Below are 25,245 nucleotides of genomic sequence, written 5' to 3'. Positions count from 1 at the left end.
TCCCACATGCTGCGGAGCAACTAAGCCCATGCGCCACAACTACTGAGCGTGCACTCCAGCGCCTGCATGCCACAACTACTGAGCCTGCGTGCCCTAGAGCCCATGCGCTGCAACTACTGAGCCCGCACGCCTAGAGCCTGTACTCTGCAACAAGAGAAGCCACTGCAATGAGAAGCCCATGTACTGCAGCGAAGAGTAGCCCCCACTCGCTGCAACTAGAGAAAGCCCATGCACAGCAATGAAGACCCAACATGGCATAAATAAGAAAGAGAGAAAGAAAGAAGGAAAGAAAGAAAGAGAAAGGAAGAAAGGAAGAGAAATGAAGAAAGGAAGGAAGAAAGAAGCCCAGAGAGAGTCAGGTGTTAGAGATTCACAAATGCAGCTTGGCCAGATAGTGGATACTGAGTGGCCTTGGCCTTATGTGAATAATTCTGAAGGATCTGGGAGCTCTTGTTGGAGACAAGGCACTGGCCACAAAATACAGTGTTAGCTGGTCTTGGAGGCATGAGACATGAGCTGGTTCAGAGGTACTTTGGAGGCTGAGGTTGGACAGAACATTGAAGTGTGGTCAGAGCCTAGAAGGAGAATAGTCCTGGGTTATCTTCCATCCAAATACTGTTGAATCAAAATACAGATCTGTGAAGGCGGTCAAATGAACCATCTCATTTAATTTTTATCCATTGACTTGCCTCTCTATATCTCACTTTGAATAACTGCCAGATATAGCTGCCAATCTCAAACCTTCTCTTCAACTGTGTCTAATCCGCCATTTAACCAATTTTATTTTCCATTTCTTTTGGTTTTAGTTGATTCTTCTTCTAATCTGCCTAGTCATTCCCCCTTCTATATTGGCCCAAAGTATAGTAATACAAGTTATAGTGCAATTTTTGGCACCCACCCTCAGGACAACCCTTTCTCTCCCCTTTGCTTACCATTTACTATTCCTAGATTTAGTTTTAATTCACTTGGGGGGAGGCTGAAGGGAGGGGGACTTTTCAAGAACAAAAAAATCCATAAAGATATGTTATATCTAGAGTATAGTTGGGTTTTTAAATTTTATTTTATTTATTTATTTTTGGCTGCATTGGGTCTTTGTTGCTGCACGCGGGCTTTCTCTAGTTGTGGCGAGCGGGGGCTATTCTTCATTGTGGTGCACGGGCTTCTCATTGCGGTGGCTTCCCTTGTTGCAAACACTGGCTCTAGGTGTGCAGGCTTCAGTAGTTGTGGCTTGCAGGCTCTGGAGCGCAGGCTTAGTAGTTGTGGCACACAGGCTTAGTTGCTCCGCGGCATGTGGGATCTTCCCGGACCAGGGATTGAACCCATGTCCCCTGCACTGGCAGGCGGATTCTTAACCACTGCGCCACCAGGGAAGCCCTGGGGTTTTTTTTTAAATCATTTACTCTACCTTACTGATAGAAGTAGAATTCTCTGGGCCCCTTCATATTCTCAAGGACTGATAAACTCTTAAAATTCCAGTATATGGAGCAAATATTTGTTGAATTTAGGCTATTTAATAAAAGGAAGGGGGAGTTGGTATGTTCATAGACACATGGAGGTACAGAGAATTACATTTCAATAGACTAGTGAAAAAGTCTCAAGACCTCCATCATCAACAAGAGGCCTGGAAATAGCAGATGTTCAACCCTAAACCTTGACACTAGGTACCTGAGTCCTATCAGTGGCACCCCATTGTTTTTAGACAGTGAAATCTTCAGTGCAGCTCAAAGCCATGCGAAGTCCGGCCCCACAATCAACTCATACTATTCTCTCTCTCTCTTTGCCTCCCCCCACCTCCCTCCCCCTCTTTTAAAAGAGTTTATTTTTTAGAGAAATTTTGTCTTTACAGAAAGTTCACAAGATAGTATGTGTAGTTCCTAAACACTCCCTCTTCCCCAGAGTTTCCCCTATTCTTAACTTCTTGTATTAGTGTGGTACATTTGTAACTGGTAAGTCAATATTGCTACTTATTATTATTTTTTAATTAATTAATTAATTTTTGACTGCATTGCGTCTTCATTGCTGCGCGCAGGCTTTCCCTAGTTGTGGCAAGAGGAGTCTACTCTTCGTTGTGGTGCGCAGGCTTCTCTTTGCAGTGGCTTCTCTTGTGGCAGAGCATGGGCTCTAGGCATGCGGGCTTCAGTAGTTGTGGCACTCGGGCTCAGTAGTTGTGGCTCGCAGGCTCTAGAGTGCAGGCTCAGTAGTTGTGGCACATGGGCTTAGTTGCTCTGCGGCATGTGGGATCTTCCCAGAGCAGGGCTCAAACCCATGTCCCCTGCATTGGCAGGAGTATTCTTAACCACTGCGCCACCAGGGAAGTCCCAGTATTGCTACTTATTATTAAAGTCCTTAGTTCACTTTGGTGTTCACTGCTTGTGTTGTACAGTTCTATGGGTTTTCACAAGTGCATAATGTCATGTATCTAACATTACATTATCATATAGTCTGATCACCCTAAAAATTCCATGCTCCAACTTTTCACTCCTTCCCCCATCTCTGTTCCCCACTCCAAACTCCTGGCAACCACTGCTCTTCTTACTATCTTTGTAGTTTTACCTTTTCCAGAAGTCATATAGTTAGAATCATACAATATGTAGCCTTTTCAGACTGGCTTCTTTCACTTAGCAATGTGAATTTGAGGTTCTCCCATGTCTTTTTGTGGTTTGATATTTCATTTGTTTTTATCACTGAATAATATTCCAATGTATGGATATTCCACAGTCTATTCACTGACCAGAGGAGCTCTTGATTGCTTCCAGTTTTGACAATCATAAATGAAGCCACTGTATATATTCATGTGCAGAATTTTCTGTGGACATAAGTTTTCATCTCACTTGGGTAAATATATAGGAATGTGATTGCTGGATCATATGATAAGACTAAGTTTACTTTTGTAAGAAACTACCAAACTGTCTTCCAAAGTGGCTGTACTATTTTCCATTTCTACTAGAAATGACTGAGAGTTCCTTTATTTCCATACCCTCGCCAGCATTTGATATTGTTAGTGCTGCAGATTTTAACCATTCTAATACATGTGTAGCAGTTCTCTTGTCTATTTTTTAATTGGATTGTTATTGTTCAGTTTTTAAGAGTACTTAATACATTTTGGAATGTACAAGTCTTTTATCAAGTGTGTGTTTCACAAACATTTTCTTCCAATCTGTAGCTTGCCTTTTCATTTCATTTATAGTGTCTTTTGCAGAGGAGGAGTTATTCGTTTTAACCTATTTTTTCTTTCATGGATGATGCTTTTGGTGTTGTATCTAAAAACTCATCACCAAGCCCAAGTCGCCTAGATTTTGGCTTGTGTTAGCCTCAAGAAATTTTAGAGTTTTGTGTTTTACATTTAGCCTATGACCTATTTTTAGTTAATTTTTGTGAAAGGTGTAAGGTCTGGATTAATTTTTTTGCATGTGGATGTCCAGTTTGAACATCTGTTGAAAAGGCTATCCTTTCTCCATTGAATGGCCTTTGCTCTTTTGCCAAAGATCAATTAGCTGTATTTATGTGGTTCTATCTCTGGGCTCTTTATTCTGTTCCATTGATCTGTTAGTCTATACTTTTGGCAATACCACACTGTCTTGATTACTGTACTTTATAGTAAGACTTGAAGTCAGGTAATGTAAGCCTGCTGGTGGTGCTTTTCTTGTTTTGTATTATGTTGGCCATTCTGGGTCTTTTGCCTTTCCATATAAACTTTAGAATCAGTTTGTCTATATCCAAAAATAACTTGCTGGGATTTTGACTGAGATTGCATTGAAATCTATGGATCAATGCATATTGTGCCATCCTGACAATATTCATGAACATGGATTATGTCTCCATTCATTTAGATCATCTTTGATTTGTTTAATCAGTTTTGTAGTTTTCCTCAGATCCTGTACATATTTTGTGACATACCTAATTATTTTATTTTTGGGGTATTAATGTAAATGTCATTATATTTTAAATTTCACATTCCAATTGTTTATTGCTGGTATATAGCAAAGGAATTGATTTTTTTAATTAATTTATTTTATTTTTGGCTGTGTTGGGTATTCGTTGCTGTACGCGGGCTTTCTCTAATTGCGGTGAGCAGGGGCTACTCTTTGTTGCAGTGCACGGGCTTCTCATTGCGGTGGCTTGTTGCAGAGCACGGGCTCTAGGCACGCGAGCTTCAGTAGTTGTGGCACACAGGCTCAGTAGTTGTGGCTCGCGGGCTCTAGAGTGCAGGCTCAGTAGTTGTGGCTTGTGGGCCCTAGAGTGCAGGCTCAGTAGTTGTGGTGCAAGGGCTTAGTTGCTCCATGGCATGTGGGATCTTTCCAGACCAGGGCTTGAACCCATGTCACCTGCACTGGCAGGCGGATTCTTAACCACTGCGCCACCAGGGAAGTCCCAAAGTAATTGATTTTTGTGTATTAACCTTGTATCCTGAAACCTTCATACAATGGCTTATTAGTTCAGGAGTTTTTTGTTCATCTTTGGGATTTTCTACAACAATAATCATGTAACTGGGAACAAAATCAGTTTTATTTCTTCCTTCCCAACCTACCTATATACCTTTTACTGTTATACTGCATTAGCTAGAACTTCCAGTATGATGTGGGATAGACGTAGTGAGAGATCCTTGCCTTGTTCCTGATCTTAGGAAGAAATCATCTAGTTTCTAAACATTGAGCACAGTGTTAACTGTAGACTTTTGTAGATTTTGTGTGTGTATGTCATGTTGAGGAAGTTCCCCTGTATTCTAGTTTGCTGAGTGTTTATCATGAATATGTCTTGGATTTTGTCAAATGCTTTTTCTGCATCTTTTGATATGATCATATGACTTCTTTAGTCTATGGCTATGATTACGTTAATTGAACCAGCCTTGCATACCTGGGATAAATCCCACTTGGTCATGGTGTATAATTTTTTTACTATATTGCTGAATTCTATTTGCTAACACTTCGTTAAGAATCTTTCTATCTCTAATCATGAGAGATATTGGTCTGCAGTTCTGTTTGTGTTTTTACTGTCTTTGGCTTTGGTATCAAGGTAATAAAACAAATTGGGACGTTTTCCCTCCTCTTCTATTTCAGGAAGAGTTTTTATAGACATGTTAATTCTTCTTTAAACAGCTGGTAGAATTCTCCAATGAAACCATGTAGGTGTGAAGATTGCTTTGTGAGAGTTACAAAATTACAAACTCAATTTCCATAATAGTTATATGGTTATTCAAATTATACATTTTATATTTGATGAGTTGTAGTAGTTTGTACTTTTTGAGGAATTGCTCCATATAATCAAAGTTGTCAGATATATGTGTAGAGTTGTTTGTGGTATTCCATTATTATATTTTTAATGTCTGCAGGGTCTATAGTAATATCCCTTATTTTATTTTTGATGTTAGTAACTTGTCTTCTCTATTTTTCCCTTTCAGTCTTGTGAGAGGTTTGTAAATTTGATTGAACATTTCAAAGCTTTTTGTTTCATTTGTGTTTCTCAATTAACTTTTTTCTATCCCATTCATTTCAGCTCTTTTATTTTTGCATTCTGCTTGAGTTTATTTTGCCTTTTTTCCCCTAGTTTCTTGAGGTAGTAGCCTTGATTGATTTGCGATCTTTCCTCTTTTTAATTGAAATATAGTTGGTTTCAGGTGTACAGCAGTGGTTCAGATATATATATATATATATTTCAGATTATTTTCCCTTATTGGTTATTACAAAATATTGAGTATATTTCCCTGTGCTATACAGTAGGTCCTTGTTGGTTTTCTGTTTTATATACAGTAGTGTGTATATATTTTCATTTTCATTCTGTTAAACATATATCTTAAAATTTTCCTTGAGACTTAACCCATGAATTATTTAGAAGTGTGTTGTTTAGTTTCTAAGTGTTTGGAAATTTTCCTTTTAGCTTTCTGTTATTGATTTCTAATTGATTCCATTGTGGCCAGAGGACACATTTTATATTATTTCAATTCTTTTCAATTTGTTGAGGTTTGTTTTATAGCTTAGGAATGGTCTATCTTGGCATATATTCCCCAGGTACTTGAAAAGATTGTGCATTCCGTCATTGTTGAGTGGAGTGTTCTTTAAGTGTTTAGATCATGTTGATTGATTGATGGGATGATGTTGAGTTCTATATCCTTGCCTTTTTTTTTTTTTTTTGGCCACACCACATGGCTTGTGGGATCTTGTCACCGACCAGGGATTGAACCCGTGGCCTCAGCAGTGAAAGTGCAGAGTCCTAACAATTGGACCACCAGGGAATTCCCTTTGCTGATTTTCTATCAAATTGTTCTATCAGTTGTTGAGAGAGGGATGTTGAAGTCATTAACTATAATTTTATATTTGTTTCATTTCTGTCAGTTTTTGCTTCACATATTTTGCATCCTTATTACTTTGTACATAAAAATTTAAGATTACTGTCTTCTTAGTGGATTGACCCTTTTATCACTATGAAACATCCCTCCCTATCCCTAAATTTCTTGCTCTAAAGTCTACATTATTTGATGCCAATATAACCACTCCTGCTTTTGATTAATGTTTCAAAGTATATCTTTTATTCCATCCTTTCACTTTCAACCTCCCTTTATCATTATATTTGAAGTGAGTTTCTTACAGGTAGCATATAGTTCATATAATTGGGTCATATTTTTAATGCACTGCCAATCTCTGTCTTTAATACTTATTGTCTTGTTATTTAATGTAATTATGATGCATGCATATTTAAGTCTGCCATTATTTTTTATTTTCTGGTTCTCTATGTTTAACATTTTTCTGTTTTCCTGCCAATCTGTGGGTTAATTGAACATTTTTTTAAAATTCCATTTTGATGTATCTATCGCATTTTTGAGTGTACCTCTTTCTATAGCTTTCAGAGTGGTTGCTCTAGGTATTACCTTATAAATACATAACTTGTCACTGTCTACTGGTGTCAATATTTTACCAGTTTGAGCAAAGTATAAAAAACTTACCTCTCTTTATGCCCTTGACCCTCCCATTTATAATTGTCTTATTTCCTCTATATACATTGAAAACCACAATAGACAGCTATAATTTTTGCTTCAACAAACGTAATTTAGAAAACTCAAGAAAAATACAGTGTACTGTATCCATATTTTTACTCTTTCTGTTCTTCCTGATGTTTCAAGATTCCTTCTTTTATCATTTCCTTTCTGTTTCAAGAACTTCCTTTAGTCATTCTTTTAGGGCAGGTATGCTGGAAACAAGTTCTCTTAGTTTTCCTTCATCTGAGAATGGCTTGATTTTCCCCCTTCAACCCTGAAGCATATTTTTACTAGATAAAGAATTCTGCGTTGGCAGTTCTTTTCTTTCAGAATATGAAAAGTGTTGTGCCATTTCCTTCTGGCCTTCATTGTTCCTGATCAGAAACCAATTGTAATTTTCTTTTACACACATAAAATGAGACATTTATTATGCCAAAGAATGGGCTTTATTTTTCATTTTCCCAAAACACTAAAATAGCACATGGCATAGTAATTTAGCACACAATATAAACTAATATATGCAGTCAAATAATTCTGAAATTGGTTAAGTCTTACTTTGGGACTGCTTAAAAACTTACACTCTTAAGTGCCTTTTATCAAAGTTATCAACACACAACAAAAGGAGTTAACCCAGAAAAAATCTAAGTGTAAGAGATACCTTGACTCCGATAAACTGGAAACCTTCTATAAGGGAAATACTTGATTGGCCTCTCTATAACTGAGCAACGACAGATAGCCTCAAGCTCATTTTTATTTCAAATAACACTGCTAGGGTTCTTAATTAGAGAAAGGTTTGTCTAAAGGTAAGGTTAACGTTGCAACTTTCACTGTAGGGCCTCCATTTATTGCATTTGAAGTGGAAGGAAAGGCATGTGAGAAGAGAAGTCAGACTTTGTTGACCAAAATTATTCTACAAAATGCAGAAATGGTAACAGCTTACCATCAACTCAGCCTGGCTCAGAGCAAGTACAGGGGGGTTGATTTTACAAATATCTACTTCCATTAGGTTGTCAGAGACAGTCTGGAGAGACAGTATCTGGGACCATAGCCCTTTAGAATGGGTGTTGAAGGCATATTAAAGGCTTCATGTTAAATCTTTAGGGCTTAATCTGATATTTATATAGGATATATCAATATTCTCCTTGAAATGGTTTCCCAATCCTGAATGTCTTTCAAGCACAATTTAAAAGTCAAAAATTTCCTTCCATATCAACCAGCTTTCCATGAATTTGAATTCCACTTACTTTAAGTCTATCTGGTCCTACAAACCAAAGCAGGAGCTTCATGGCTGCATGGTTTGCATCCAGACTTAATGCAAAAGAAATCATCTAGGACAACTTTTAAAATTAACCTATTTTTATTATTCTGCTTGTCCCTTAATTATGACATAACAGATTTGCAAATTCAAAAGCTTGTAGAGCCAGTAATGCCAGTGTTACCTGCAGATTTGAGGTACTTTTTTTCACATGAAAGCATTTTCTTGTATTCTAGTGTTTGCTCTGAAAACATGAGCTTTGAATGGCTAGGGAAAACACATTTTGTCTCGTCATTCAAGAATATTTGGGGATGTGCTGCAGCAGTGTAGACAGGATGGAATGCAGGCAAGACAGTTCCAATTCAGAGTCTAGCCTTTCCAGAAAAGCACTTGGTGGTTCATCCTCACAAATTCCCACTTCTGACCATTTCTGAGAGGATGGTAGTCCTGACTCCCCAGGCTCTCCTTTGTGGCTCTGTCCTCTGTGGCTCTCAGTGGCTGTGGGCCCTCCTCCCAGCCAGTGCCTCACCTGAGCTTCTCCAGTGCCACAGGACACCCCAGCAAAACACTCTTTTGCAGGAGCAAAGAACAGATCCAGTCTTCCTCTGAGCAGCTGCTGAAGCTGAATTTCTTCTTATTGATTCTTGCAAACATGGAAGTGCTTTGTTGCCATCGTGAAGCAAGAAGCTGACCTCACTCAGATCATTTTCATTTCCAATGTCAACTCCTCATTTTGTGAATTACCATTTACATCAACTGCAAGCTTATTCGTCCTGGAAGTTATATCTGATGGGCAAGGGCTCTCCTTCTGCGTTCTGTTAAGTCTATACAGTATTTTGTCTGAGTCATCACCTGCTCTCTTTTCTTCTGCGAGGCAGATGCTGAGAGTCCCTCATGCTAGGTGTTCTCTGATGCCCTGAGCCTAAGGACATGTCTGTCAGTCTGAGGAAGGCCTTCGATGGATCTCAGTATGAACCTGCATGTGGACTTTGAGCGTCACGGAAGCTGTGATGAAGCCATAGGGGAAGTTGATGCGCAACTACCAGGCCAGGTCTAAGACGAGCATTTGGGTCAGCCCCTTGCAGAAGACCCTGTAGGAGCCGGTGGCGGCTGAGTGCAAGAGCCAGACAGCCCCACAGAGCTGCCGCCATATAGACCCACCACCGTGATGTCTCCTGGCCTCTGCCCTGGCAGGTAAGATGTCATTTCTGACTGCTTTCAATAATTTTTCTTTTTTGGTTCCAGAAGTTTGACTATGATGTGCTTTTGGTGTGGATTTTTTTTAGTTTATCCTGTTTGGAGTTCATTCAGCTTTTTGAATCTATAGGTTTTTATGTCTTTTGATAAATTTGGGAAATTTTTTTAGAAACTATTTCTTTGAACACTTCTTCATCCCACACCATCTTTCTCCTCTCTTCTGGAATTCCAATGATATGAATGTTTTATCATATGTTATAGTCTCAGATTTTCCTGAGGCCCTATTTTTTATTATTTTTCAGTCTATTATTATCATTGTTCAAATTGGCTAATTTCTATGGTTCCATTTTCAAGTTCACTGATTCTTTCCTCTATCCTCTTTTTTTTTTTTTTTTTTTTTTTTTTTTTTGCGGTACACGGGCCTCTCACTTCTGTGGCCTCTCCCGTTGCGGAGCACAGGCTCCGGACGCGCAGGCCCAGCGGCCACGGCCCACGGGACCAGCTGCTCCGCAGCATGCGGGATCCTCCCAGACCGGGGCACGAACCCGCGTCCCCCGCTTCGGCAGGCTCTCAACCACTGAGCCACCAGGGAAGCCCCCTCTATCCTCTTTATTCTGTTGTTGAGCTCATTCTTGGAGGGTTTTTTTTTTTTTAATTTCAGTTATTGTGTTTTTAGTTTTAAAATTGGTTTTCTTATATATCCTACCTCTTTGTTGAGACCTTCTACTTCCTTGCTGAGACTTTTTCACTTATTTCAAGTGTTCATAATTGTTTGTTGAAGCATTTTTATGATGGCTGCTTTAAAATCCTCGTCAGGTAATTCTAACATTTGTGTCATCGCCATATTGCTGTTTGTTGGTTGCCTTTTGTCACTCAAGTTCAGATCTTCCTGGTTCTTGGTGTAAGTGATTCTTATTCAAAGTGATTTTTCATTGAACATTTTGGATATTATGAGACTCTGGATCTCATTAAGTCTTGTGTTTTATCAGGCCTCCTCTGATACCTGTTTTAGCTGGCCTCAGGTACTGCTCCAGCTGGGGAACAAGACACTGCCTCATTACAGCCAGATGGAGATGGATGTTCAGGTTCTCCTCTCTGCCTCAGTTGACACACACAGGGGAGGGCTCCTTATCACTGCTGGGTAGAAACTGGAGTTCAGGCTCCACTGTAGGCTATGCTGACATAATTCTGGCTAGGAAGGGGAACACCCTGATGCTCTTCATGTATTCTCCATTGACAATGCAGAATGGTAGATGGAAGTGCATGAATGGCCTCAGTTCTGCTAAGAAGTGGGAAAAAGTTCTGTCAGTTAGGCTTCCTCTGACACTTCCTAGTGGAAGGGGCAGGGCACCTAACAGGAAATGGGAGAGGAGCCATGTTAGCCCAGGTGGAGATAGAAGTCCAGTGTTCGCATGTGTTCTCCACTCACAGTGCATTGAGAGAGACCCCCTTTACCACCTGACCTACTGGAGCATTTTGTTATAACCTGGAAAGGGTGAAAGTCTAGGCTGTATACATTATCTTTGCTTGTAGGGTCTTAGTTTTGTTGTTGTTGTTGTTGTGTTTGGCTTGAATAGAGGGTTTATTACATAAAAGTTTCTGTCTTGTAGGCTGCCCCTTTCCTGGTCCATTGGCTAAAGAGAGTAGGCTTTTCTTGGGCCTTTCTTTATCTGCACTCAGAATTTCCAGGTGGCTGCCTTTTCCAGTAATCACTATAGGATATACGACCAATAACAAAATCCAGGAAACTTACCACTGTATTGTTCTTTGGTTCCCAGGATTCCCCTAGCCAGTCTGCCTTCTCTCTTCCCCCTTTCAGAATTTTATATTTGTTTTACATGTCATGTTCATGGTTTTTAGCTGTACTTAGCAGGAAGAATAGGGAAATGTTTGTGTACTCCATCTTTTGGAATAAGAAGTCCTTTCTCTTTTAGTGTGATGATATTGTGGCATAGTCTTTAAAGACATATATTATGTCTCGGGTGAACTTCAAAAAATTGGGGTGGGTAATAGGTAGGAATATGGAGCAAACGAGATTAGCTATGAATTGATAATTGTTGAAGATGGGTGATAGATAATACATATATGGAGGTTTATTACCCTACTTTTTTTTGTATATGTCTGAAATTCCCCTTAAAAAGAAAACCATTTCCTGACTACCCAGTCTAAGTCATGTTACAAGCTCTTGTCTGTGTTCTCCACTACAGTGTAAACTTGATAACAAGAACCCAGTCTATCTTGGTCACAATTACAGCTCCAAAGCTTAAAACTGACTGCTATATGGTTGGCATTCTAATTACCATGTTTCCTCAAATATAAGATTCCATAGATTATAAAATGCATTTATTTTATGTACCATTAAAAAATACTGCAAATTAAGATATACCACCAAGTTTTAGAAGTATTTGGATTTCAGATGCTACAATGTGAAAAAAATGTTTTAGAATTAATGAAATATGATATCTGTGGAATAAATGAATACTCTAAAATACTGCAAGATCAAGATTCTGATGACGATGCTTCATACATGTTCAAGAGCAGATCAGGGTATATTTTTGAGAGTATTATCAATTCTACAGTGAGTATATTTCTTCCCAAATACTGAAATTTTTTACGCCCAACTTTATAGGTTCTTGTTACAAATCTTAATAGAAAATGCAACACTCTGCCATGGTCTCCCATCTTTTCACCACCAAGAACCCTTTTATTATTTTATCCCCAAGGTTCCCATATTTTGAAATATTTTGATGCCAAGTAAAATTTATTTTTTCCTTGATATCAAGTAAAAGCTAATTTTCATTTTTCATCTATTAAATTTATAGTATTCAAACGGAGGCAATATAATTCCAGCTAAAATAAGTGTGACCTTCTACCTACCCTGTGTGGACTCACCATAGGGAAAAGTAACATTTCTATTAGGAAATCTACTTTTTAGTGTCCAGTGCCACTTTCTCAGAATCCAAGAACCAGAGATGGCAGGCACTTCAGATGATAGGAATCAAGATGGCAAGAAGCCACATGCCAGCTCCTATATTAAGCCAAGAAAGGGCATTTAGGTAGCCCATCTTAACGTTTTTAGTTAGGCCATTTGTTTATGCAACCCTCCAACAAAGAAAGTTGTGTAAGGGCATTAAACACTCTGGTGAACTGACATGGTCCAGGGGCCTATTGGAATTTCTAAATTGCTAGCATAAAAATTCGTTTTTCTAGGTTGAATTGCAACACAGTAGTGAAAAGAAAATGATATTTGTGGGGGTTTTTGTATCACCCTCTCTCTGTGCCTCAGTTTAGATCTGAGTGCAGAGGACAAGTCATTCATCTTTGCATCCCTGAGCAGACAGTTCAATGGTTGCCCAGAGAAGGCACTTGTAAGTGTCTGTGAATATGTGAATGAATGGAAGGACGGTGGTCCTCAGAACCTTCAAGACATCTTCTTATTTGAGCTCTCCTGAGGGAAGATGGAAACTAGGAAAAGGAAATGAACAGGAAACGTGACCTCAGGAACCTGGCAAGGAAGAAAAACTAATGCAGCCTGAATTCTCTTTACTTTTGGAAAGTTCCTTATGCCCGTGACCGTTTCTACATGCCTAACACCTAATGTGGAATAACAAATCTATATGCAAAAACTTTAATCAAATACCTAAGACACACAATACATTTTTAAAATGAGAGCATGTGGCTTCCCTGGTGGTTGCAGTGGTTGGGAAACCGCTTGCCAATGCAGGGGACACAGGTTCGAGCCCTGGTCCAGGAAGATCCCACATGCCACGGAGCAACTAGGCCTGTGCATCAAAACTACTGAGCCTGTGCTCTAGAGCCCACGAGCCACAACTACTGAGCCCGCATGCCACAACTACTGAAGCCCACGCACCTAGAACCTGTGCTCTGCAACAAGAGAAGCCACTGCAGTGAGAAGCCCGCACATTGCAACAAAGAGTAGCCCCTGCTCTCTGCAACTAGAGAAAGCCCGTCCGGAGCAATGAAGATCCAACGGAGTCAAAAATAAATAAATTAATTTTAAAATAAATAAAATGAGAGTATGTATATTAGGTGGTACCAAGGGGATCAAAATTTCTTTATTCTCTTCCTAGAAAAATCATGTAAACATTAGCACAGATCTCTCCTTATCCCCAGGTTCAAAATCATCATGACCTGTTAGCCCTACATTTAAAATAAACAGGAAAAATAAAACCAGTTATCAGATGAACAGTTTTGGTTGTCTTCTTTGGGAAACCTTCCACCCTAAAGGCTCAGTAGATCTGTGTGAATCTGGTGAGGAGGGACTAAGGGGACTCCAGTGGGCACAGAGAACAGCAGTGGGTCAGTGGATTCTGGCAGTTTGTTCTAATAAGTATCCCATTAGGACCCACTTCCAGCCCCCAAAGGACAGGATTAAATATTCGGAGCTCACGTTCCAGGAATGGCTGGTCTTTCCCTTCCCTCCAGAAAAAGGACTGGGGCAGGTCCACAGGGTTGAGAGGAGGAAGGACACACCTTCTTAACCTTTGTTTGTCTTTAAAGCAGACATCCTAGGATGCACTTCTTCCTTACATCAGAAAAAAGCCATGAATATGCAGCCACATGGATTGGAGAAGACAGAAGAAAACAGATGAGAATCTATGCAATTGCTTCTCTTCCTGTTGAAGTGTTAAAGAATATAACCCAGTGACTTCTTTGTTCCGTCATATTCTTGGAGTGGGGCAACTTAACGCTTGGTTTCCAAAGCAATATATTATTGGCTAAGTACCTGACATAGCAATCCTGGAGCTTGGTTAGAGCTTCTTTTCAATCTCGCTTTCAAATACCTATCTTCTTGCCTTTAGTGTCACTTCAACCAGGAAGAAAAGAGGTAAGTCTCTCAGAGACCATTTAATATACCCCACTGATAACTAGTTATTCATGATGATGAATAAGCTGTACTACGAACTTGGTAGAGAACAAGTGTCAGAACCTTTGCTCTGTCAGGTTACAAAGTAAGTCTCCTTTCATAATCAACTCCTGGAAGTTGAGATGGTATTCCCTAACGTCTGGGCATCTGTTAGCCCATGGGTAAAATGGGCTAAAATATATAAAGCAATGAGCACAATCCCTAATGTACAGTAGGTGCCCCATACATGTTTCTGTTCAACTAAAAGAGTTGGCATTTATTAAGGACCAACTAAGTGCCAGACCCTATGTTCGTTGCTTTATATACAGTATTTCTTGGTAGGTGCTAATAACCCATTTTCTAAATGAGTTAAGTAAGGCTCAGCAATTCAGTTTATCCAAAGAAGGTTAAAATGTTAGCTGGGGATACAGTTAGCATCTGAACCCAGCTGGTCTGATTTTAAATCTCACGCCCTTTCCATTAGTCCACATTGTTTCCTTAAACTGTTATTGTACATTTGAGTGAGCTAGATAGAAAGTGAAAAGCAAGTGAGTTATATTAAAAACCTAAGAATTCTAAACTGAAAATATCCTTTCATGCCTCAATAGATTAAAGAAGGGAAGGGTAAACAACATGTAATAAAAGAAACCCTAAATGAAAGAGAACAAAAAGGTGCTGTTAAATGTCTTAAAATAGATACAAATGTTAGTTCAATGTCTGACTTTGTCCCTCTTTTTACAGAGGGCCTTTAGGAACAAAGTAATCATGTTCTCTCCACCACCCTCCCCACCACAAAAAATGGACATTATTTCTCTCTATACATTCCACATGATTAAACCGTCCCAATTCAAGAATGTACTGGAAAAAGAAGTAGGCAGGTTTTTATTCCTGAAAACCCTCAATAGAAGAAAGGCAGTCAGGAAGATGGCCTGGTCACCAACCTGTTCAGTACTAAGAGCTGAGTTTTAGATTCTGTATTCTGTAATATTAGGCTGGGGGTCTTCTTACTCGGACTCAATGATTTCTCTACCACATGAACCTCCTAAACTGTTCATGCAACATTTTAAGAACTGTTTACTTAGTCTTGGGGCTAGATAAGAGGGAAAGAATACAGAGATAGATAAAAAGAAATGAAATATACCATGAATGCTTAACCAAAGCATGGAATGGGTTGGGAAGGAAAGAGAAGACTTTAGTACCAGTAGAAATAAAGCCAGACACCTTGGACTCAGAGATGATGAAAAATCTTTAAAAACTTCATCAGTGACAAGTGGCTGCCTTCAGGTGCCAAATTCCACTAACCTCTCAATCTCTATATAAACAAAAAGAGTTACAGATGCTGGCCAAGGCCCCATTTTTTCCCTGCCAATATTGATACGAGGTATGTGGACCATCTACTTAAAACTCCTTATTAATAGGATTTGACCACCAATAGCTTTCCCTGACAGTTGACTATAAACTAGAACTTCAACAGTATGGTTTAGAATTACTTTAGAAATATAAATAAGTGCTTCAGTGATTAAACTCTACTCTCAGTTAACACAGAATTGACATTGGCTTTAACTTCTGAGAGACATTTTTATGTTTGTTGCCCATTTTAAATGGACACAACTGTAAATAAAGGATTTTAAACAGAGCCCCTAATAAAGCCTAAACCTAATCATTTCCACAATTCGAGTTTTATTTAGATTTTATGTGCTTGCATGTAGACACACTTAAAGAACATATATTTATATATATATATGAAATATAGATGATATGGGAGTTTGACAAATCATTTGTTAATGAAAATTTATTAACTGTATAACCTTTGAGTACCAGAGAAACTTCACTATGTACAGATCACCATGAAGTTCCCAGTTTCTAAACTTTGGTTATATGAATATGCCTCAAGCACCAAGGAACAAACAATAATCCTAATTCAAAAATGAATGAAAGAAAGAAAAAAAAAACCCCAAGAAACAAAAGATCCTTCAAGTCTCTTGCATCTGTTTGTTTTTTAAACACCATTTGGGAAACTCTTTTATTCTACATTTCCTTCCATTTAGGTCAGTTTCCAAAAACAGTATCAATAAAAATTGTCAGGGAAAAAGGACAGACAAACCATTACAGATAAAGGTGATGTCACTAAATAACTTTCTGGAAATTATTCTGCCTTAAATACAAAACTTTTAACGTAGGGGATCTGCATTATGTAACATGTATGAAAAAAAAAACCCAACTCTTAATTTTCAAAAATCAAAAACTCCAGCAATGCAATCATAACAAGAGTAGGAGGTGAAAGGCTCACAGGGAGATCTTTAGCAGACCCAGTTAGTTAAACAGATTCTAGGATTTCACCTTCTTCCCTGGCATCTGCTAGCTGCAGAGGCAATTTGTATAATATACAGGCATCAAAAAAGAGACCTGACAGGCTGAGCACGAACTTTCATGAAATTTCACAAGAAATCTGATGGGCAAAAGAAAGAAAAATCAAAGAATGAAGACTGAAATAGAAAAAAATGGAAACAAAATATGTCTGAGTCTATGTTTGTGGAAGGGACTGCATCCTTGCCTACAAATGTGGATTATATACACATTTATATTAAGTCAGTTCATATGTTACACCTGACAATTCAGAAAGGCTGTTTCTCATGAGAGGTGGAAGGAGGTTCTATTCACTTGGATCCTCAGGCCCCAGTCCTTTGTCCTGGCTGGTTGGTGGTCTCCGCATAAGACTCAACAGCATGGTATATGAATGGATAAAGCTTGATGTCTGGTCCAGGGGTGGAACAGTTTCTACATTCTTCATTGTAATATCGTAGCAACAGCTTATATACTTCTCCTGAAGAGTAGAAAGCCAGACCAATTTGCACATTAAGGTATGCAGATGGATAAAACTACTACAGAACACTTCAGTTTTATCTTAATCTAAATAATATGTGCTCACATTTGGCTTTTGAAAATAGAGCACAAAGGCTTTATTTTAAAAAAAAAGCCTGGAAGGCTTTCCTGATATAAAGTTAAAAATTTTTAGAATACCTTAAAGAAACTACTTATTAGTTCATTACAGCAGGCTATACATGGTACATTATCCATGCATTGTTTTGGGAGTTCGTGGCAACTCTCATTTTACATTTAGCTCCCATGATAGCAAGGCCTTTCAAGTCCAGCTGAAACAGTAGATGGAGGATGCTGGTATGTCTGATAAACATGACTCAGAGTGAGGCCGCTTAGGTTTTAACTTACCCGCCAATACCTTCCCTCTTTCAGTTTTCTATACACACAAAAGTAAAAAATGGACACTAACTCCAACTTCTTGGCTTTAAATTAATAAGCTGACACACTCATTCAAGATTGAGGATGCAAGTTTGCCAGAAAAAGATTCTGCAAGTGTTGCCCCTCTAAGACCTTGTCCCCCCATCAAAGTCACACTTCCATTTTTTCTTATCCACTATGATCTATCCAGATTTAGCAAGTGCTCCTCCTGGATGGTGTACAATCCATCTAGATACCAAGTGTCAAGACTATCCCCTACTTACCAACAGTCAGTTTCCTTTCAGTAAGGAACGTGTGCATGCTGTAAATGTCTCTCATCAATTCTGAGTCCCCAAAGGTGAAATAAACCACATCTCGCTCAGCTGCAGCAGCTGCCAGTATCTGTATTAAGGCTGTAGCAAAGAGAAGAAACACAACTATATTATGACACTTCACATCAAGATACCTTCTGTTCTTTCAACCAGGTAAATTATAGCTGGTGTGTCATAGCTTTATCCTGGATTAAAGATTTATAAACCTAATATACACGTTATTAGCAATGGCAAATACAGGATGAATATAAATCATCTAGTTGTGTGACTTTCCAGACATGCTGCTGAGCATATCATCAAGCCACAGAATTCCCACGTAAGTAAGCACCTTTGTGGGAAAACAAAGGAAGGTGCATCTGAGGCAGCAGAGTTAAGGCACTGAAGTGTTTTTTTTTTTTTTTTTCACTTACACTAATCTGGAACTAAAATTTTTGTGTTTGCTTGCTTGATTTAGTTATTTTATCTTATACATAGTCATTGTTTTTTTTTCTGTCAAAGGAGTCTCTGTGATTTTCCGTGACCAATATACTTGGGAGGTTCTACTGTTCTCATTAACCCTACAGCAAGCAAGCATTCTCAAAAATGGGTTAGAGAAGACACCCTTATCCCTCCTGCACTCCCACCTCCACCCAATCACTACAGCATGGAGTGAATGTTACTGAAAACATTGGACAGTAACTCTGGTGTACTGGAAAAGGAAAATCATTGAGAACCACTGTCCCCACAAATCAGAGTTACAAATCACTCAGCCTGGAGTATATTTCCAAAAGTTAAATTCCTTTATAATCTTAATCTCAATAGACAAAATTTATTTTTTTATTATTTTTAAAATAAGTTTATTTATTCTATGTATTTTTGGCTACATTGGGTCTTCGTTGCTACACGTGGGCTTTTCTCTAGTTGCAGAGAGCGGGGGCTACTCTTTGTTGCTATGTGTAGGCTTCTCACTGTGGTGGCTTCTCTTGTTGCGGAGCACGGGCTCTAGGCACGTGGGCTCAGTAGTTGTGGTGCACGGGCTTAGTTGCTCCACGGCGTGTGGGATCTTCCTGGACCCAGGCTCCAACCCGTGTCCCCAGCATTGGCAGGCAGATTCTTAACCACTGCACCAGGGAAGCCCGACAAAATTTACTTTAAATAACAAAAATGAACAAAGGTACAATAAATGCCCTTCTGCTAGTAACATATCTTCCTTCATAAAAGGGGAGGTGGGAATCAAACTAAAACACTATGGAGGATAAATATAGTTTTGATTTTTTGAGAGCATGTTAATATTCTACATATTCAAAACAAAATTAAAACAATAAGAATGGGAATGGGGAGGAACCTATAACTGAAAGCAAACTAAAACAAATGAGCCTAATTTTATTTCAAAAGGATAGCACTACAGGGAAAGGAAAAAGGAAAGGATGAAAGTAAGAACTAATCCAAGTAACTTATGAACACAATATTTGACTAATATGCCTTCAGTCTTGGGCAAGGAGGAAAGAATTGCAAACAATCCCCGAACTCTTTTTACTAGATTTGCTTACCATAGTAGTACAGGTGAAGCAATTCTGAAACTATTTTAAAATATATTTCAGGATTGAACAAATGAGTTAATTTGTTGATGTTGCTGGGAGCTGTAGTTCTCAGTATGGAAGAGGGAATAAACAAACACAGAATGGGAGAAGACAAAAAAGAACTCTGTGGTGATTGACAGGTTGAAATGAAAGGCACTGGTATGTACTCATGACTTCTAAAATATGTACATTTGTGTGTGTGTGAGTGAGTGAGTGAGAGAGAGAGAGAGAGTGTGTATGTGCATTTCTTAGTTTTGTCTGCTGAAAGGGCCAAAAAGAAGACATCTTAGTAGCAATGAGCACATTTAGTGCCCAGATCTTGGTCTTTAATACCATTCCACCTAAACAGAGTTGTATTCCTCAGGGAATACCTGATTCCATGGTCAGGACAGGAAAGGTACAAGATTAACCCAGAATGTTTTATTATACCAGAAAGTGAAGAAGTGCTCAAAAACAGGAAAATCGATGGATGTTTGTCACAAGGATATAGGAGCCAGTTTGAAGGAGCTCCTACTAGCCAAATCTGGACAAGCTAAGCACCAAAATATTATGTACAGTAATAACTTACAAATCACTAAAAAATATAAATTCCTGAGTTCACAATGATAACATATAATAAACAGAGAGAAAGAAGGGCTTTTACTCACAGGAGAAAGCCAAAGACTAACTGGTTAAGTCGGGAGGGAGTGCTAGAACGAGATAATCCTCTTTTTGCAACCATCATGGTAAAGACTGGATCAGGCAAAGATCAATAAAGGATGCTAAACCTAAGGGAAATTCTGTCTCAAAGTGTCTTCCTACAGACTACTTAATTAACTACAAGAGAGGAAAAAAACTCTGCAACAGTGGAAAAATCAGATAACACCTTGACTGGGTGATCAAAATTAATATCACTAATGGGGTCAGATGACTACTAAGTGCCTCCAGACACTATCACCTACGTACTGCTCTGATCAAGAATGCATAATATAACCCTAATTATGAGGAAACAGCAGATAAACTCAAGGAATGTTGTATTCTTCAAACATGTCAATGTCATAAAAGAAAGACAAAGAAAGACTGTGGAAATACTCCAGATTCAAAAGGAGGCTCAAAGACATTAACTAAATGCAATACCTGACCCTGGACCCTGTATTGGAGGGCAAAATGGCTACAGTGGGTTTGATTAGGGCACCTGATAAAATTGCAACACAGATGAGAAGATAAAAATATTATATCAATGTACATTTATGAATTTATAACTGTAATGTGTTTATATAAGAGAATAGGAAAAACACACAAGTATTTAGGAAAGGGGGTATAATGTATGTAACTTAAGCTCAAATTGTTCAGAAAAAAATTATATATAATACACAAGCATATATGTACATAAACATACACAGAGTTTAACTTTTTGTAACTTTTTGTAACTTTGAAATTATTTTCAAATAAAAAGTTTAAAAAATTATGTAGGAAGGAAAAATGTTTTTAAGATGAACTAGTAAATTTGATATAGCTGAGTATCCCCAAATCTGGGAAACAATCTAAGACATTAGAATACATATGAGATTCTAAAATACCAAAGTATTTCCTAATTTCCAAACTAATATTTATTGAGTGTCCCCAACATGTGAGGTACCATGACTAGGCCTCATTAATCTTGGAGTGTTGAAAGTAATTTTCTCAAAATAGAGATACGTTTTAATTAAAACCACTCAACCAACTTGTACATACATTAAAGCTTCAGTGCACTCAATTTTAAAAGGTTCCTAATTAACCTAAACTACATATAAAAAGGGAAACCAATGAATCGTCATCTTCTTCTACCAAGAGGTATCATTTTTTTTATCTTTTGGTTTGAATGAAATTTGGCTTTAAGTATTTCCTATTTAAGAGACAGAGAGGAGAGAGAGACCCAAAGAAAAGTCCTTTTAGTCCTACTTCCTCCTTACATACAGAAATATTAGATCACTGGTCATTTGCCATTTATAAAATAAAATATTAATAAAAACCTTTAAAATGTATCTCCCTATAGAGTTTAAGTTTTAAATGCTTCACAGGCCATTTTGTCCCTGTGGATAGGCTCCTGGAGCTAAGCTTGACAGATCTACCAAAAAAGAGGCTGGATCCTAATAAGAGAACCAGTTCACATTACATTCTTGATTTCACATCCATTTCTGTTTGGGTACACATGGTAACAAAAGCTGGGACTGGAGACTGAAGACCTGAGCTCAGGCCTTGCCCTTCTGCTAGCTATCTAAGCTCTATGACTTTGGCTAAGTCACTTAACTCTCCTGCCTGCATCTTCCCCATCTGTGCAATGAAGAAGTTTAATCAGATGATCCCTAAAGACTCTTTCAGAGTATAATTCCATAATCTGTTATAATTTTTCTCCTTGCATTGGATGTTAGACTATAAATACACAAAGGAAATTTTCAGAAATTTAAATTATCTTGACCTTAAATTCATCAGTAATCACTAACAAAAGATCATTTTAAACAGAACTGTCTTCAGACCTCACTACATCCCCAAGATCTTTGCAAATCTAGACAATTATGTCTCACAATTTAAGTGAACTCTCCTGTATCACAAGTTAGAGGAGAATAAATCACAAATCTAATAGGGTGTATGGACTGACTCCAAGTATGATATAAAACCATCAAATTCTAACTTCAAGCACAACTAGGTGCCAAAATAATCACTTAAATTAACCTTCAGGGAGCTTGGTTTTAATTTTCTTTTTGGCATCAATGTTAAGCTGTGAAAATTCTTCAAATAAATATGAATAATGTCAAAAAACAATTCACAGTGTCCTCATGAGTAGAACCATGGATACTTTATACCACAGGTATGGTCTGAGGCCATTAGCATGTAACATTAGTAACAACTGCTAACACTGAGCTCTATATTGTAGCATGCTGAACGTTCTAGCAGCTTTTTTTAAAGGACAAACTAAAGATTCACAAGGATTAACTCAATCCTTACAAAAACTGAATAAATGTTAGTATTATTTCCATTTTGAAAATCAGGAAATAAAGGCACCAAAAGATTAATTAACCTGTCTAAGTTCACAGATCCAGAAAGCGGTGGAGCTGAAATTTTTATTTGTCAAATAGAAATTCATTAAGCTTATTTTATCTGCAAGTCACTTTTAGGTAGTGAAGGCAGGGAATGGGGATAGAAAAGAAAATGCACAGGACTGCATCAAGATAGCTTCAAATTATGGTAAACTAGCAATGGCATAATCTTTCACAAGTCAGATAACACAGTATGGAGAGGTACAAAAAATAAACACTGAGGATGTGCAATGAGAAACTGACAAAAACACAATAAAAAGAACTTTAGAGCACCACTTGATTCCTTCGGAAAGCAGGCAGACAAAACTAGAAAAATATAGGGTCTGATCTAATAGGTATAGAATCTAACAAAGTATAAATTCTATACCCTTCAGAGACATCTTTTCAAATGCCAACATAATATATACAACAATTATGTTAGGCCACAAGTAAAAGCTCAAAAAACTCTTAAAAAGTAGAGATAATTTTATCTATACTCTTTGATTACAATGCAGTAAAATTAGAAATAAGAGATGAAACAAACATAATTTGCTTTAAAAACCATTTAGAAATGGTTTCAAGTTATCTCCTAAAAATCTCATGGGTGCCTGGTGGTATACTTAGGGGGCAGGAGCCCACTCAACAGTCTCTACTGAGATGGGATAAATAATGCTGCAAAAAAACAAAAAAAGCAAAAAACAGTGCTTCTACTCTAACAATGAGAAAAGGCCAAGTAATCTACAGAATCATAACTTTTCCTGAGTCTACCAGAGAGCTGAGTTTTCAGGGCAACCAAAGTACAACAAGCTCTACTAAGAAGAGACAAAACACATGAACTATTATCTTGAAAGAACACAGGAGAAAGAGGTAGCTACCATAGAAATGGGTGAGAATAAAATTTTGAAAGCCAGGTGTGAACTGGAGGTGGGGTAGTGTCACTTTGGAATAGCCCCAGAAAGGAGAATTCACATTCACTCAAAAGCTCTTTTCCATGGGCCTCCAGAGGGTCCTCAGAAAGATGAGGGGCCAGGCAGGAGGACAGAGCCCCTTTGGTTCCACAAGCCTGCAGGAGGTAACTGGCTGCTGCTGGAGGACAGGCATCAAGCCCCTCTTCCCTATGTCCCTTCTTTCCTACCCTCTGGCTCATAGGGCCATTGGCTGCCTGGGGCAGAAAGCTGTTAATCGATGTCTGTTGAATGAATGAATATATGAAAAATATTCTCTTACTAGTTGTTAGCATAACGTACAATGAAAGCCGTTCAAAATTAAATTGTTACAAATTGAAAAACTCATGCACAGTTAGGCAACAAGCATGTTAAAAATATTTAGCCTTATTTCTAATCAAAGAAATGTAAGTTTAAGGGTTTATTATATGCCCATGTTCTCCCTCCATGAAGTTTTTTGTTTGCTTGTTTTAACTGTCCTTCCTCCCTTCTTTCTCATAGGGTAGGGGTAGCATCTGATGGTTCAGATGAGTCTTCCTGAAACATTACTAAGACCTAGGGACAGATAAAGATGGCCAGTTCAGAGAAGTTAATATTGGCCCTGTCTTTCTCTGCTCTCAAAGGGTTTTTATTTACCAACTTTATTTAATCTGTCAATACTTTGAACTGGACCATAGCTTCTGATTCTTCTCTGTGCACCCACTCTGCCTCCCTAATGCTGGTTCATCAGTGAACATCTCTTTCTTAATGCTCTCTTCTCTTGGAAATTAATCTAAGATTTAAATGCTCCCTTGCTCATGTCTGCTATGTGGCTAATAAGAAAGTGGGCTTATAGAAGAGCGGTTTATACAGTTCCGATGGCTGACTTTTTCTTTTTATACAATCGGAATATAATTGACATATAGCATTATATTCATTTCAGGTATACAACATAATGATTAGATATTTGTATGTATATATTGCAAAATGATCACCACAATAAATCTAGTTAACATCCACCACCACACATAGCTACATATTTTTTTGTGATGAGAACTTGCAAGATTTACTCTTTTAGCAACTTTCAAATATACAATACAGTATTATTAACTATAATCACCATGCTGTACATTACATCCCCACGATTTATTCATTTTATAACTGGAAGTCTGTACCTTTTGACCTCTTTCACACATTTTGTGCACTCTCCATCCTATACCTCTGGCAACCACTGATCTGTTCTGTGTATCTATGAGCTTTTTTTTTTTTTAAGGTTCCACATATAAGTGAGATCATATGGTATCTATCTCACTTAGCATCATTCTTTCAAGGTCATCCATGTTGTTGAGAACATTTTTAATAAGATTTTTAAAAATTACAAAAACAGTAACAGATTTGATGCAATCTCTATCAAAATATCAATGGCATTTTTCACAGAAATAAAATAATTCTAAAATTTGTATGGAAACACAAAAGACCCTGAATAGCCAAAGCAATTTTTGACAAAGAATAACAAAGCTGGACAAATCACACTCCCTGATTTCAAACTCTACTACAAAGCTACAGTAGTCAATACAGTATGGTACTGGAACAAAAACACACAGATCAATGGAACTGAATAGAGAGCCCAGAAATGAACCCATATTTATATGGGCAATTAATCTATAACAAAGGAGGCAAGAATACACAATGGGGAAAAGACAACCTCTTCAATAAAAGATGTTGGGAAAACTGGACAGCTACATGCAAAAGAATTAAACTGGACCACTTTCACATACCATATACAAAAATAAATTCAAAATTGATTAAAAGTAACACCTAAAACCACGAAACTTCTAGAAGAAAACATAGGCAGTATGCTCTTTGACAT

General features: G+C 38.0%; 2 protein-coding genes across 4 annotated transcripts in view; both read right to left on the bottom strand.

The window, feature by feature from the left end:
* Positions 1-8,346: 8,346 nt before the first annotated feature.
* On the bottom strand, positions 8,347-9,376 carry FAM220A (family with sequence similarity 220 member A). The gene is given in 4 exon segments (XM_060096035.1): positions 8,347-8,439; positions 8,441-8,544; positions 8,547-8,795; positions 9,202-9,376. Coding segments are annotated over 4 exon segments (621 nt in total).
* Positions 9,377-11,945: 2,569 nt separating this feature from the next.
* The window catches only part of PARG (poly(ADP-ribose) glycohydrolase), a 114,278-nt gene continuing 100,978 nt past the window's right edge, over positions 11,946-25,245 (bottom strand). For all 3 annotated transcript variants that reach the window (XM_060103111.1, XM_060103120.1, XM_060103129.1), the window contains exons 17-18: positions 17,811-17,939; positions 11,946-17,113 (exon numbers count right to left, since the gene is read on the bottom strand). In XM_060103111.1, the coding sequence (XP_059959094.1) occupies positions 16,959-17,113; positions 17,811-17,939 (284 nt within the window). In that variant the 3' untranslated portion in view covers positions 11,946-16,958. The remainder of the gene's footprint in view (positions 17,114-17,810; positions 17,940-25,245) is intronic.

The sequence above is a fragment of the Mesoplodon densirostris genome, chromosome 1 (genome assembly GCF_025265405.1).
Source record: "Mesoplodon densirostris isolate mMesDen1 chromosome 1, mMesDen1 primary haplotype, whole genome shotgun sequence".
NCBI classification, from domain to species: domain Eukaryota; kingdom Metazoa; phylum Chordata; class Mammalia; order Artiodactyla; family Ziphiidae; genus Mesoplodon; species Mesoplodon densirostris.
Note: the sequence above shows the minus strand (reverse complement) of the source record. Positions and strands in the feature narration are given on the sequence as shown.